Raw genomic sequence first — 14,979 nt, 5'->3', positions numbered from 1 at the left:
TGGTCTGTGGCCCCATGGAGCACAGGGCCTTAACTCATCACTATCCTAGTCACCTTACTGTCAGGTCATTACTTTTTTCTTCATTCTAAAAATCCCTGGATAGGGAAGCTACACTTTCACCGTAAATAATATGGTATTTACAAACCCCCCAAAGAGATCCCTAGGGCAGAAAAATACTGATATCATGTAAATTATTGGCACTTCATCCTTTGTTGTGATATGGGAGGGAGTAAGGAACCTTAGTTAGACTTCTTACCTTGATGGGCTTTCTGAGAACCCTGTCTGCCAAGTTGACTGTATTCTGTCAATTCTCCCATTTTCCTTTTCTCCCCATGCCTACAGTTTTGATGGGGTGCCTTTTCTCATGCATGACTATGACTTGAGAAGAACAACCAATATAAAGGAAGTCCTGCCAGATGCTGCCCGTAGACACCCTTCCTTGTTTCGATGGAGTTTCCTGACGACCCTGAATGCAGGCAAATGGTTTTCAGATGCATGGGTAAGATGCATTTCCCAGGTCAAAAAACTGAATCCTTTGCTATACATGGTCACACACTGTCCTAGAAATAAATACACTATGTACAGTATAATTTTGATGCCCTTGTGAGGTGGTACTACCTGATAGAATTGGAGAAGTTCATGCAAAGGTATCATTTGATCTGAAAGATTATTATTGCTGAGGGGAACCATGGGCAATAATGGTGGTTTGTTTCATATATTACAGTAGACTGGAGCAAGAAGATATGTAGTGTGTGTGTGTGTGTGTGTGTGTGTGTTCATGAAAGTACGAGGAAAGGAAGGGTGAAGGCAAGGAGAGAGAGACAAAAGGAGAGGTACAGAGTAGATGGGATATACACTGGGAAAAAAATCAGAAAAACGTGATGACGAGAATATAGCAGTGTGTAAATAAGACAGTTTAGAATTATCCTGAATATTTTAAAGTGGGTAAAAAAATCAAGCCTGTCTTTTCAAGATAGTTTAAGAAAAAACAACTGACATTTTCCAGGTTATCATATGTTTACAGGGAATCCATGCAACCTAGGTTTTACCAATCAGATATACTCATTTTGAGTCTTTGATTTTGACAACAAATATCTGAGCAGGACAGACAGCAGACATTCATATTGCTAGCACCTATGAAAACAGAGCTACAATACTTGGGGGTCAGCTGTGGTAATAGCTCTCTTATTACATAATTGTATAATTAGGAAAATAAATCTTCATATAATTTTGTTTATGTTTTAGGTGGAATGGAATTTTATTTATGTTACATGTTAATCCTGAAGATTGATTTGATCCTTTTTCATGTTAAAAAAGTGACAAGTTAAGACTTAGGTAAAGAGAGAATTATCCACCTCAAATTTGTTCTGTTAACAAGTATTACTATAAGGGACAGCTAAATGTTGGTTTATAATGACTGTATCACCTCAGAATACTTATTCTCATATGAGTATATAGCCTACAAATGCTGTTTGCATGTGTAAAATAGTGGTATCCATCTGATATTCCAGGTTTCTGTGTGTGTGTAGGCTCTGTATATAAATCTCATCATACATGAATAAATAGAACATACAGACTCAAGAGGCTTCTTTAGTATGTATAATGTATATAGGCTTAGTTTGCCATATAGCAAACTCTTGTCTTGTAACTCAGCTGGTAAAGAATCTACCCACAATGTGGGAGACCTGGGTTCAATCCCTGAGTTAGGAAGATTTCCTGGAGAAGGGAAAGCCTACCCCTGGAGAATTCCATGGACTGTATAGACCATGGTTCGCAAAGAGTCGGACATGACTGAGCGACTTTCACTTTCACTAGTTTGCCGTAGGTAATATTTTAACAAACATGTATTCCAAATGAAAAGGCCATTATTAATCTGATGTGTAATGTATGTTTTGTGAAAGTCTTATTGTAACTGATGAAATTGGATATGTTGTTATAAAGTTTTGTTTATTTTATAGGATTAATAGTTTTATTTTAGCTTGTTTAGATGGCAAGTTTACAGTGTTTAGTTTTTTGATTATTCTGGTTACTGAAAGGTATCTGAAAGCTTGACTTCAAATCTAATTATCTAGGAGGCTTTAATTTTAGGTTTCATAGTAGATCTTTCTTTGATTCCATGTTGTGCAGGCAGGAAATCAAAGTGGCGTTGGCACATGATTTAAAAGATTTGGATGTTTGGATAATTTTTCGTAGTAAAGAAATTGGTTTTGTTTGTGAAGGTTTTTCTGGGTGCTCTTTTTGGTTGGGTATAGTTATGGATTGATGGTAGTGGTGAGTTGATTATTATTTGTCAGTATAATTACTATTCTTGAGATTACTTGTGAAAATTAAATACCTAATCTGATCTATAATGAAATAAAAATAGATACTGAAGTTCTGGAAGATGTCCCTGGAAGCTCAGCTGAGTTCCTATTTTTTAGTAAAACCAACCTTTGTGTGGAACATTTTCATATCCTTTTGTGAAAGTATAAATCTCAAGATTACAGAGGAATTACTTGAGAAATTTATCTCATGCATAAAGATAATGAACCAGGTACAAGTTTTATTTAGCACATTAATATGGGAACAAACAGGATGACAAAACTCAGTCAATAGAAAAGCGAGAAACCAACATGCAAAATTCTCAGTGCAACAAAGAAATGCTAAGAATTGCATTGCTAAGTTGGATACAAGCCTAGTGTATTATTTCAGTTAATACACTCTGACAATAAAACTTAATTTTAGAGTTGTCTTCTCTATGAAAACTCATTTGCATCTCTACCAGACAAAAATCCTGTCCTCTTCTATCAGTTTTCTAGAAGTCAACATCTAACTTTACATTGTACATCAGTTCAGTTCAGTTCAGTTCAGTTGCTCAGTCATGTCCGACTCTTCGCAACCCCATGAACTGCAGCATGCCAGGCCTGCCTGTCCATCACCAACTCCCAGAGTTTACTCAGAGTCATGTCCATTGAGTTGGTGATGCCATTCAACCATCTCATCCTCTGTCGTCCTCTTCTCCTCCTGCCTTCAATCTTTCCCAGCATCAGGGTCTTTTCCAGTGAGTCAGTTCTTTGCATCAGGTGGCCAAAGTATTGGACACAGCAATTCAAAGAAAGGTACATTCCCATAAGAGTCAGATGATCTTTAGGTGTGCTTGTTAAACAGTGTGCAACAATGATACTGGAGGATTCAACGATGAACTTATGCTTGTTCTGAGTTTTGAATAATTTAGGTTCCCTCTGTGCTCATAAATAACCTCTGTAGATTATTTAGAGGAGGGTCTTATTGTGATTTTTTGTTATTTAACCTTATTAACTTGCATCCAGTGCAGTTTAAAGGATCAGTTAATACACATAAGGTTTATTGTTGTATAATCAGCAAATCTTGATTTAGATTGTGTTAAATAACTATTAAGCTTAATAAATTAGGTTCTGTCTAGAGCATGTATAGGGAATCTAGAATTTCATTTTAAATAGTCCCTACTGTTCCAGATTCTTATTTTTACTACGACTTGAGAAGTTCACTTGAATCAGGTTTCACACATATACCTACAAATGTGGGCAAATGTCTCTCTCCTGTTCCTGGTAATCAGTGATCTTTCTTCCTACTGTAATGCTGGGATAGAGTGCAACAAGGGATACCAAACTGTTTGCCTAGGAAAGCTGTAGGCTTTGATTCCAAATACCAATTATGCATGTGTCCTTAGTAGGGACTGGTGGCTTGTTCTTTTGGATTGAATGACATGTATTCTCAAATATGATCCTTCAGTTATGACCTTGATGACACAATCAATTTTTCCAATGTGTCCAACTGGGAATTTCCAACTCCCAGTGTAAAGGAGTACATATTTTCAGCTTTGCAAAAGACTGCATTGCCATGAAACATAGTGGCTCAGTAAAAACAAATTTTACCTGGATTCAGAGGGGTGGTGAGAACAAGTTACTAAATAAAAGAATGTTTGGCACAAGTGTAATAGGAAAAGGCAAAAGAGAATGGGTTTTCTCATACACTCATGAGGAAGTAGAATGTTTAAAAGAGTACTAACAGGGAATCCCCACCTGGTGGTACAGTAGTTAGGACTCAGCACTTTCACTGCTGAGGGCCTGGGTTCAATCCCTAGTCAGGGAACAAAGATCCCACAAGTCACACGATGTGGCCAAATAAGAAGAAATAAGTACCAACAATTTCCAAAAAGAAAAGATGAATATGCACGATTAGATTGCCCTCATCAGTTTGTTCAATCTGGTGTAGGTAATGTCCTACTATGTCTAGGGTTATCAATGTACTTCTGCAGAGTTATCTGCTCCTTTCTAAAATTTAATCTTGGAAATTCTGACTCAGTCCACTGATCAGTTGGATTGGTGTCTAATTGAGATGGCAGTGTCAGCTTACACTAGGAAAGCTGTTTCCACGAGTTTCTTCCTTGCATATCAGTGGACAAGAGAGGGTCCTCTCAAACATGATTTTGAGGTTAACTTTTCCTATTTCTGTTCTGTATCATGTAGGAAAAACCTTCAGATGAACATGGGGATAAAGCAGAAATCACATGATAATTAAAATTAATTTGATTATTATATGATAGTAAATAGCAGTGTCAGAGCATAACTGTTTTCAAAAGATTTGGTCTGTTTCTCTTTCCCTTAAGTGTAAGAACATGCTGTAACTTATGTCTTGGTTCAGTGGTTAAGACTTCATGCTTCCAATACTGGGGACACAGGTTCAGTCACTGGTCAAGGAACTAAGATCCTGCATTCCTCTCAGCACCCCCACCCACCCAAAAAGGGAGATCATATTATGGGCATTGAAAAGTTCTCCTGGTACTTCCAATCCATTCTTTATTACATTAAAAAAATTATCCATCTTTGAAATGTATTTCTATTATCATTTTACCTGCACAGTATTAACTAGGAATTTAAAATTTCCCTTTTTAACAACTCCTCCCATATTGAGGGCTTAATGCACAACGTTGAGCTATATATGAAGCATGGACATTTCTACTAGCCATGACTATTTGCAGGTGCTGGTTGTATTCTCTTGCCTTAAACAACTAGAAAACTAAACCAAAGAGCTTAAATAGTCATTCTCAGATACTGGACAGCAATCAGTGCAGAACTGTGATCCATGAGAGAAGGGAATACTAGGAGAGCCTTATAATTGCCCTCGTGTTTCGCCTGGATACTTCCCAGGTCTTACAGCAGGAGGACCCTAAGCAAAGCATAGCTGTCTTGTGGATTTGAGGAGAAAGAGATTCGATTTTTGGGAGATCAGAGTGTCTGGAATTTTGAGGGATGAAGTTCAAAAGTGAGAAAGCTTTCCAGAGAAAGGCCTCTAGAAATCTGCATGAGACTGGCTTGAGTATGTTGTTATCTATGAGACACAGAAATAGGGTGAAGTTCTACAAGGCTGGGCAAAGTACTAATAGGGAGCTTTTATTTGAACCATTCTAAGAACATATGGTTTTGAGAGCTGGACTGTAAAGAAGGCAGAACACCAAAGAATTGATGCCTTTGAACTATGGTGCTGGAGAAGACTCCAGCAAGGAGATCAAACCAGTCGATCTTAAGGGAGATCTACCCTGAATGTTCACTGGAATGACTGATGCTGAAGCTGAAGCTCCAGTATATTGGTCATCTGATGTGAATAGATGACTCATTGGAAAATCCCTGATATTGGAAAAGATCGAGGGCAGAAGGAGAAGAGGACGACAGAGGACGAGATGGCTGATGGCATCACCGATGCAATGAACATGAACTTGGGCAAACTCTGGGAGACAGTGAGGGATAGGGAGTCCTAATGTGCCACAGTCCATGAGGTTGCAAAGAATCAGACACAACTAGGCGATTGAACGACAACAACAACAACATCATCAAGAGCTCACATCCATTGCCAACATTGATTGGATCATAGAAGAAGCTAGAGAATTCCAGAAAAGCATCTAATTCTGCCTCATTAACTATGCTAAAGCCTTTGTGTGAAATAAAACAAACTGTGGAAAATTCTTAAAGAAATAGGAATATCAGACCACTTTACCTGCCTCCTGAGAAACCTGTATTCAGGTCAAAAAGCAACCGTTAGAACCGGCCATGGAACAATGGGCTGGTTCCAAATTGGGAAGAGAGTACATCAAGGCTGTATATTGTCACCCTGCTTATTTAACTTACATGCAACATCATGTGAAATGCCGGGCTGGATGAATCACAAGCTGGAATCAAGGGTGCAGGGAGAAGTATCAATAACCTCAGATAGCAGATGATACCACCCTTATGACAGAAAGCGAAGAGGAACTGAAGAGCCTCTTGATGAAAGTGAAAGAGGAAAGTGAAAAAGCTGGCTTAAAACTCAACATTCAAAAAACAAAGATGGTGGTATCTGGTTCCATCACTTCATGGCAAACAGATGGGGAAACAATGGAAAGAGTGCAAGCATCTTTTAATTTCATGGCTGTAGTCACCGTCCACAGTGGTTTTGAAGCCCAAGAAAATAAAGCCAGGCGTGCTTCAGTCTACAGGGTGACAAAGAGTTGGACACGACTGAGTGACTGAACAAGAGCTCACATGTGTCTGGAAGATACTCAAGTTCTAACTAGCCATATTAGAAGATAGACTTTTTTGGACATATGGGAACTTCAGTAAAAACCCCAGAAAGGTCACACCATAATAACAAGCCTAAACCAGCTCTAAATTAAAGGCTATTTTAGACCCACTTAAAGAAAGTCCAATTGATTTGTTCATAATATAACCCCCCCAGCCAAAGAAAAATAAAAAGCACTTCCCTTGTAGCTCAGTTGGTAAAGAATCTGCCTGCACTGCAGGAGACCCATGTTCAACCTCTGGGTTGGGAAGATCCCTAGTAGAAGGAAATACCAACCCACTCCAGTATTCTTGCCTGGAGAATCCCATGGACAAAGGAACCTGGCAGGATACAGTTCATGGGGTCCCAAGAGTCAGATACAACTTAGTGACTAAATCACCACCACCAAAAAAAAAAAAAAAACTGGAAGAGACAACAATACTCAGACATCTAACAGTGTAACAGTTACAGTGTACAAGATCCAGTAATAAAATTACTGTGCATACAAAGAAGGTTGAAAATGTGGCTTAAAGCCAGGGAAAAACTACACATAAAGATCCAGAAAAAAAAGAAAAAAAAAAAAGCTGATAGAATTAAGAGAAAGGGAGTTTTCAAAAGCTATTCCAAGCAAGTCTATCAAGGATTTAAAGAAAAATAACATAATGAGAGAGATGTAAGATATAAAAATAACTGAATAGAATTTCTAGAACTGAAAGCCTATGCCATCCGAAATTCTTCAGTATTTGTTGATAGTTTGTGTATTTTGAATAATGGCTCTATATCACTAAGGTGGTTGAATGAATGGATATAGAGTTATTCATAAGATTTTTTATTATCCTTGTAGTGACTTTGGGATCAATGGTTATATTTCCATTTTTTCGTTCCTGATTTTCATAATTTGTAGTTGTCTCTCCTCCCCTGCCCTAGAGATCTATGGATTGTATTGATCTTATTAGAGATACAGTATGAGGTTTTGTTGATTTCTGCTCAGAACTTTTTGTTTTCTTTCTTTTGTTTGCTTTGGGTTTGCTTTTACGTTTTATGTAGTTTGCAAAAGGGTCAATTTTAGGTTACTTTAGTTATTTTTTCTTTCCATTATAAGCATTTAATACTATACATTTATCTCTAATACCACCTTAACTGTATCATGGATTTTGATGTGTTGTATTTTAATTTTTATTTTGAAATATTTTAAAATTTCCCTTAAGTTTTCTTTCTTGTTATTGTTCAGTTGCTAAGTCCTGTCTGCTCTTTGGGACCCATGGACAGTAGCCTGCCAGGCTCCTCTGTCCATGGAATTTCCCAGGCAAGAATACTGAAGTGAATTGCCATTTCCTTCTCCAGGAGTCTTCCCAACCCAGGGATTGAATTTACATCTCCTGCATTGGCAGGTGAATCCTTTACTGCTGAACCACCAGGGAAGCCTGACCCATGGTTTATTTAGAAATTTTCTTTTCAAATTTCCAGATGCTTTCAGATTTTCTAGTTATCTCACTATTGATTTCTAGTTTAATGCTGTTCTGGTCTGATTACATACTTTGTATGTTTTCATATTTATTGAAGTTCATTTATTTTATGGTTCAGAATATGACCTGTTATATTGTTATAAATGCACATGAAAGGACTATGTATTCTGCCATTAAATGAGTTGTAAAATAGCAAATAAAATGTGTCAACCCATCTTCCAATTTATTCACCCCAGCCCATAACCATAAGTTTATTTTCCACATATGTAACTCCACTTCAGTTTTGTAGATAAATTCATTTTCAGGCTTTTTTTTTTTTAACACATATAAGGAAATCCAAAAAGTCCATCCTAAAGGAGATCAGTCCTGAGTGTTTATTGGTAGGACTAATTTTGAAGCTGAAACTCCAATACTTTGGCCACCTGATGCAAAGACTGGTCTCATTTGAAAAGACCCTGATGCTGAGAAAGATTGAGAGCAGGAGGAGAAGGGGACGACAGAGGATGAGATGTTTGGATGGCATCATTGACTCAATGGACATGGATTTGGGTGGACTCTGGGAGTTGGTAATGGACAGGGAGGCCTGGTGTGCTGTGGTTCATGGGGTCACAAAGAGTTGGACACAACTGAGTGACAACTGAACTGAAGTGAAGCAATATCATATATTTATCTTTCTCTGTCTGACTTACTTCCCCCAGTAGGACAGTCTCTGGGTCTGTCTATGCTGCTGCACCTGGCATTATTTTGTTCTATATTGTAGCTGAGTAGGAGTCCATTGTATATATGTACCACATCTTCTTTATCTGTTCCTGTTTGGGGACATTTAGGTTGCTTCTGTGTGCTGAATATTGTACACAGAGCTGCAATGAACACTGGGGTGAGTGTGTCCTTTCAGGCCATATTTTTCCCTATATATATGCCCAGGAGTGGGATTGCTGGATCATATGGTAGCTCTGTTTTCATTTTTTAAGGAACCTCCATTCCGTTGTCCATAGTGGCTGTACCAGTTTACATTCCCACCAACAGTCTAGGAGGGTGCCCTTTTCTCTACATGCTCTCCAGCATTTTTTGTTTTGTGCATTTTTTGATGATGGCCATTCTGACCAGTGTGAAGTGATACCTCATTCAAGTTTTGGTTTGCATTTCTCCATTAATTAGTGATGTCGAGCATCTTTTCATGTGCTTTTCAACAATCCATATGTCTTTGGAGAGATGTCTGTTTAGATCTGCTACCCATTTTCTGATTGGGTTGTTTGTTCTTTTGATATGGAACTGCATGAGCTGTTTGTATATTTTGGAGATAAATACCATGTTGGTTGCTTCATTTGTAAATATTTTCTTTTTCAGAGGGTTTTCTTTTCATTTTGTTTGTGCTTTTGTTTTCTGTGCAAAACATTTAAGTTTAATTAGGTCCCTTTTGTTTATTTTTGTGTTTACTTTCGTTATTCTAGGAGGTGGATCAGAAAAGATCTTGCTGGGACTTCTCTGGCAGTCCAGTGGTTAAGACTGTGCAAGCCATTTACTTACCCTTGTGGCTCAGCTGGTAAAGAATCTGCCTGCAATGTGAGAGACCTGGGTTTGATCCCTGGGTTGGGAAGATCCCCTGGAGAAGGGAAAGGCTACCCTCCACTATTCTAGCCTGGAGAATCCCATGGACTGTGTAGTCCATGGGGTCACAAAGAGTCAAACATGACCCAGCGACTTTCACTTAACTTCTTCACTTCATGTTTAATAATACATGTAAATTTCTTTTTAATGATATCTTTAGAGCTGGCATAAATCATCTTGCTTTTTAAAGGTGCACTTTCAGGAGGCTTTCACATCATTAAAAACTTTGGTGACTTCATCATTCACTGTTACTCCAGAAGCCATAGTGCCTGTGGCTGAGGCTGTGGTGGAGGCTCCCAGAAATCATCTTAATTTTCTTTAGTTGTTTGGTTTTTGATAACTTTTCATGATTCATAATCTCTCATTACATTATGTCTCTTCCTTAGCGAACATCGGCCCAAAAGTTGGTTTGGGTTTTTCCATAAGCTGCTGCTGCTGCTGAATCACTTCAGTCATGTCCGACTCTGTGTGACCCATAGACGGCAGCCCACCAGGCTCCCCCATCCCTGGGATTCTCCAGGCAAGAACACTAGAGTGGGTTGCCATTTCCTTCTCCAATGCGTGAAAGTGAAGTCGCTCAGTTGTGTCTGACCCTCAGCAACCCCATGGGCTGCAGCCTACCAGGCTCCTCAGTCTATGGGATTCTCCAGGCAAGAGTACTGGAGTGGGGTGCCATTGCCTTCTATGAAGTTTTTACCCAACCTTATACCATGGCCTAGATCAGGAGCTGACAAACTGCAGCCTACTGTCTAAATTCAGCCCAGTGTCTGTTCTGCATGGCCTGAGGGCTGTGTATGGTCTTTGAATTTTTAAATCACTGGAAAAAATCAGAAGAATAATGTTTCATGATGTGTACAGCTCACATAAAACTCAAGTTTTTAGTGTCAGTAAATAAATTTTTGTTGAAACACAGCCATGCTTATTCACTTATGAATTGTCTAAGGCTGTTTCTGCACTGTAATAGTTCAGTAGTTGAGACAAAGCTGTGTCTCACACAAAGGAAAATAATATTTGACACTTGTCTCTTGACACATAAGTTTGCTGAACCCTTGATAAGGAACTGTTTGTGTTTTATAGAACTAAATTTCTCCTTAGAAGATTTGTGAATAGAATTATAAATTCAGTCTTAGAATTTCAATGTGGATTACTGCATAGACTTAAGATCTTGGTTTAAGACTTAAGAAACGGTAGGATGACCCTTCATTAAAACCTGTAACATAACTTTTTTGTTGATTTTGGTCTGATCAGGGCAGTCAGTGTTGATGATCTTCATAAGCTAGGATAAGGACACAAAGAAAGTAAATATAGAACCAGAGAGAGTACATTTGGAAAAAACTGGTTAATAGCTCACAGAAATTGAATAAATTTATTATCCTCCAACTGTCTGAGTTTGGGAAATTTTTTGAAAAATAAATGAAATAGATATATTGGTTGGACTGATATGGGGTATAATTAATCCTTGTTGTATTAAGTCTGGCATTATAGTTGGGTTAGATCTTCCTTAAATTCATCACTAGGAAGATTTTAGGCAAAAGTTATCAACACAGATAATGTGAACTCTTACAGGTTTGACTCTAATTATTCCTGCTCTTTTCCCCTCAGGAATTCTGCTGCCATGACCATTTATTTACTTTTTGAATCAATATACTAGTGTCCAAATAATATTCAGTAGAATTTTCTGTAACTCCTGATACTAATTTTTCTGTGGTGCTTTTATTCTGGCTATTCTTTTGCAAAGAAGATTCCTAGCATAAAAATTTTAGGAAAGGGCTGCAGAGAACAAAGAGGTGTTATGACAGTGGTCTCAAAGTAAAAGTTATAGGTTGGTTCATGGAAAAGGACTTAATATTGTTAAAAATTCCCACCATTTGAGCAGTTTTAAGCACTAAGCAATCTGATTTTTTACCATAGTGGGGTGAATAGTAAAGGTAGTGGCCCTTGTTTCAATAAAAAATGATATTGCTGTTTATATTTTTGGCTAGTTCTCCTCAGGATTCCCTGATGGCTCTGTAAAGCATCTGTCTACAATGCGGGAGACCCAGGTTTGAGCCCTGGGTTGGGAATATCCCCTGGAGAAGGAAATGGCAACCCACTCCAGTACTATTGCCTGGAAAATCCCATGGACAGAGGAGCCTGGTAGGCTATAGTCTATGGGGTCGCAAAGAGTTGGACACAACTGAGTGACTTCACTTCACTTTCTCAGGATTACCTGTTGAGTGGTAGTATTTCCTTCTAAATGGAGTCATTGAGAAGATTTTGCATAATTGTCCTTTTTAAAAAAAATGAAGTATAGTTGACTTGGAATATTATATTAGCTTCAGATGGAGGACATAGTAATTTGATATTTTTATGCTTTACAAAATGATCACAATAAGTCTGTTTACCCTCTCACCATAAAAATTATTACAATATTATTGACTATATTCCCTATGCTTTATAACCTCCTTATTATTTTTATTTTATAACTGCAAGTTTGTACCTTTGAATCTCACCTATTTTATTCATCCTCCCTTCCCTCTGGCAAGTTTATTCTCTGCGTCTGTGATGCTGTTTGATTTTGTTATGTTTGCATGTTTTGGTTTTTCGATTCCATATAAAAATGAAACTTCAAGCTTGTAGAATAGCTTGAGAAGGACAGGTGTTAACTCTTGTCTAAAAATTAGGTATAATCCACCTGTTAAACTGGCTGGCTGGAGCTGGAGTATTGTTGTTGGGAATTTTAGGTTATCAGTTTTGTTACTAGTAACTGTTTTGTTCATGCTTTCTATTTCTTCCATATTCAGTCTTGAGAGATTGTAACTTCCTAAGAATTTATCTATTTCTTATAGGTTGTCCATTTTTTTTGCATATGTTTATTTGCAGTTATTTCTTACAATCCTTTGTATTTCTGTGGTGTCAGTTGTAGCTCCTCTTTCATTTCTTATTTTATTTATTTGGGCCCTTCATCACTTTTCTTGATTATTCTGGCTAAAGTTTTATGAATTTTGTTTATCTTTGCAAAGAACCAGCTCTTAGGCTCATTGATCTATTCTTTAGTTGTTTTAGTCTTCATTTTGCATATTTCTGCTTTGATCTTCATTGTATCTTTTGTTGACTAACACTGGATTTTGTTTTTTCACTTTGTACTTTCCTTTAGGTGCATATTTTCAGATTTTCTTTTTTCACCTGAGGTAGACTTGTATCACTGTAGACATCCCTCTTAGAATTACCTTTTCTGCATCCAATAGATTTTTGGATCTCGGGGTTTCCATTTGTCTCCAGCTACTTTAAAAATTTTGTTTTTCTGACCTGTTGATCACTCATTGACTGTTCAATAGCATATTGTTTAGCTTCCATGTGTTTGTGTTTTTATAATTAATTTTTATCAGAGTATAGTTGCTTTGCCTTATTGTTTCTACTGTATAGCAAAGTTAATCAGCTATACATATACATATATTCCCTCTTATTTGGATTTCCTTCCCATTTGTCACCATAGAGCACTGAATGGGGTTCCCTTAGCTATACAGTAGGTTCTCCTTAGTTATATATTTTATACATAGTACCAATAGTGTGTATATGTCAATCCCAACTTTCCAATTCATCCCATACATCCCCTTTTCCCCCTTGGTGTTCAAACATTTGTTCTCTGTATCTGTATCTCTATTTCTGTTTTGCAAATAAAATAATTATACCATTTTTATATTCCACATATATACTAATGTTCATATATGATATTTGTTTTTCTCTTTCTGACTGACTTTACTCTCTGTGACCATCTAGATACATCCACATCTCTACAAATGATCCAATTTTGTTCCTTTTTACAGCCGAGTAATATTCCATTGTATATATGTATCCTATCTTTATCCATTCTTCTGTTGAGCGATAGTAGAGGACCCTTGGACTGGAGAGTCTTATGTGGGGCCCAGACCCCATGATTCTGGGGAGAATATTCTGCAGTTGTGATTATCCTTCCTTTTGTGGATTGCCTCCCTGACATATGGGTCTTAACTGTATAACGTCTCTAGATTCCTTTTTTATATCTGTAATTGTGGAAATGTTCTCTGCTAGTTTTTTTTTAAATGTATTTATTTTTGGCTGTGCTGGATCCTCCTTGTTGTGCTCTGGCTTTCTCTAGTTGCAGTGAGTGGGAGCTACTTTACATTGTGGTATATATATATGCTTCCCCTTGTCGTGGCTTCCTTTGTTGCTGAGCACAGGCTCTAGTTGCACAAGCTTCTGTAGTTGCAGCACTCAGGCTTCAGTAGTTGTGGCACAGGGGTTCCTTAGCTGTGGCTTGTGGGCCCTAGAGCGTGGGCTCCAGTAGCTGTGACACACGGTCTTAGTTGCTCCATGGCATGTGGAGGCTCTCTGGACTAGGGATCGAACCCATATCTCCTGCATTGGCAGGTGGATTTCTATCCACTGTACCACCACAAGTCTTTAGGTTGATCTCATAGATGCTTGTTCTGCCAGTGGTTGAGGTCCTGGTGTGTCCGTGGGAGAAGGAGAGTGGAGGGTTTTTCTACTCTGCCATACTGGCCACAACTCTAATCGTCCTGTTCCTTAACAAATTGATAAGTTGGATCATCCAGCAGCCCTTCTACTTTTAATTTCTCTACGCACAGATATAGAGAACTGAGAACCATTTAATACTGTTTTTAACTTCAGAAACAAGGTGTTTTGTGGAGAATTTGTCTTTATTTCTAGCTTGTTACTTACTAGAGCCTTTAAAATGTTCAGTCATAGGCTAGAGATAGTCTAAATTGGCTTTGTCCCATTCCAGTGTATTTTTCTGAGTATTTTAAGGTGAGGCCTGATTTACCTAAGCTATTAGATTACCCATATTACTACTTAAAACTACTGGAATCTAGTTTTAAACCCTCCTGTTAATCTTGATAGTTTTTGCTATTTAAATTTTTTTTTTGTTCAAGTTGTCCTTAAGGGAAAGGCTTCATGAATATCCTTGTATAATGGATTTCCTATTCCCTTTGCCATTTGGGGGCATTTTAGAAATTAAGCACAAATGAGTTACTTAAATCTGTTTTTGATTTTTCCTGTCCAGTTTTTTCCACTGTTTTCCCCACATGAAGGCCTAGCAGTTAAGTGAATCATTTAGTCTAGAACTGGTAGAGTCTAAGGAAATCTTGAGTTATGAAGCAAATTCCTATATTTATGAGGATTAAGAAAAGAATTATTGACTCAGCTCAGATATTGACCATGGTTTAATTCAATACTGATGATATGCCTTGTTGGTATTATGAAATATGATTCTTTTTTGAGAAAAAAGTGAGAAAAGGCAGCTTTCTTAGGGTGTTATGGGAACGAGAAGAAATACAGAGGGTAGAGTAAGAATGATGGAGAAGGCTATGGC

At 37.7% G+C, this 14,979-nt stretch overlaps 1 protein-coding gene across 1 annotated transcript in view; it reads left to right on the top strand.

Annotated features, from left to right (window-relative positions):
* Positions 1 to 14,979, top strand: part of LOC147342474 (glycerophosphodiester phosphodiesterase 6-like) — a 114,873-nt gene that overhangs the window by 52,074 nt on the left and 47,820 nt on the right. Inside the window, exon 10 of the mRNA XM_086385724.1 lies at positions 343 to 499. Coding sequence (XP_086241850.1) covers positions 343 to 499 — 157 coding nt within the window. The remainder of the gene's footprint in view (positions 1 to 342; positions 500 to 14,979) is intronic.

The sequence above is a fragment of the Bos grunniens genome, chromosome 29, assembly GCF_055505025.1.
Source record: "Bos grunniens cultivar Pamir isolate PY7600 chromosome 29, Bosgru_T2T1.0, whole genome shotgun sequence".
In the NCBI taxonomy this organism is placed as follows: domain Eukaryota; kingdom Metazoa; phylum Chordata; class Mammalia; order Artiodactyla; family Bovidae; genus Bos; species Bos grunniens.
This window is presented reverse-complemented; position numbering and strand designations above follow the sequence as displayed.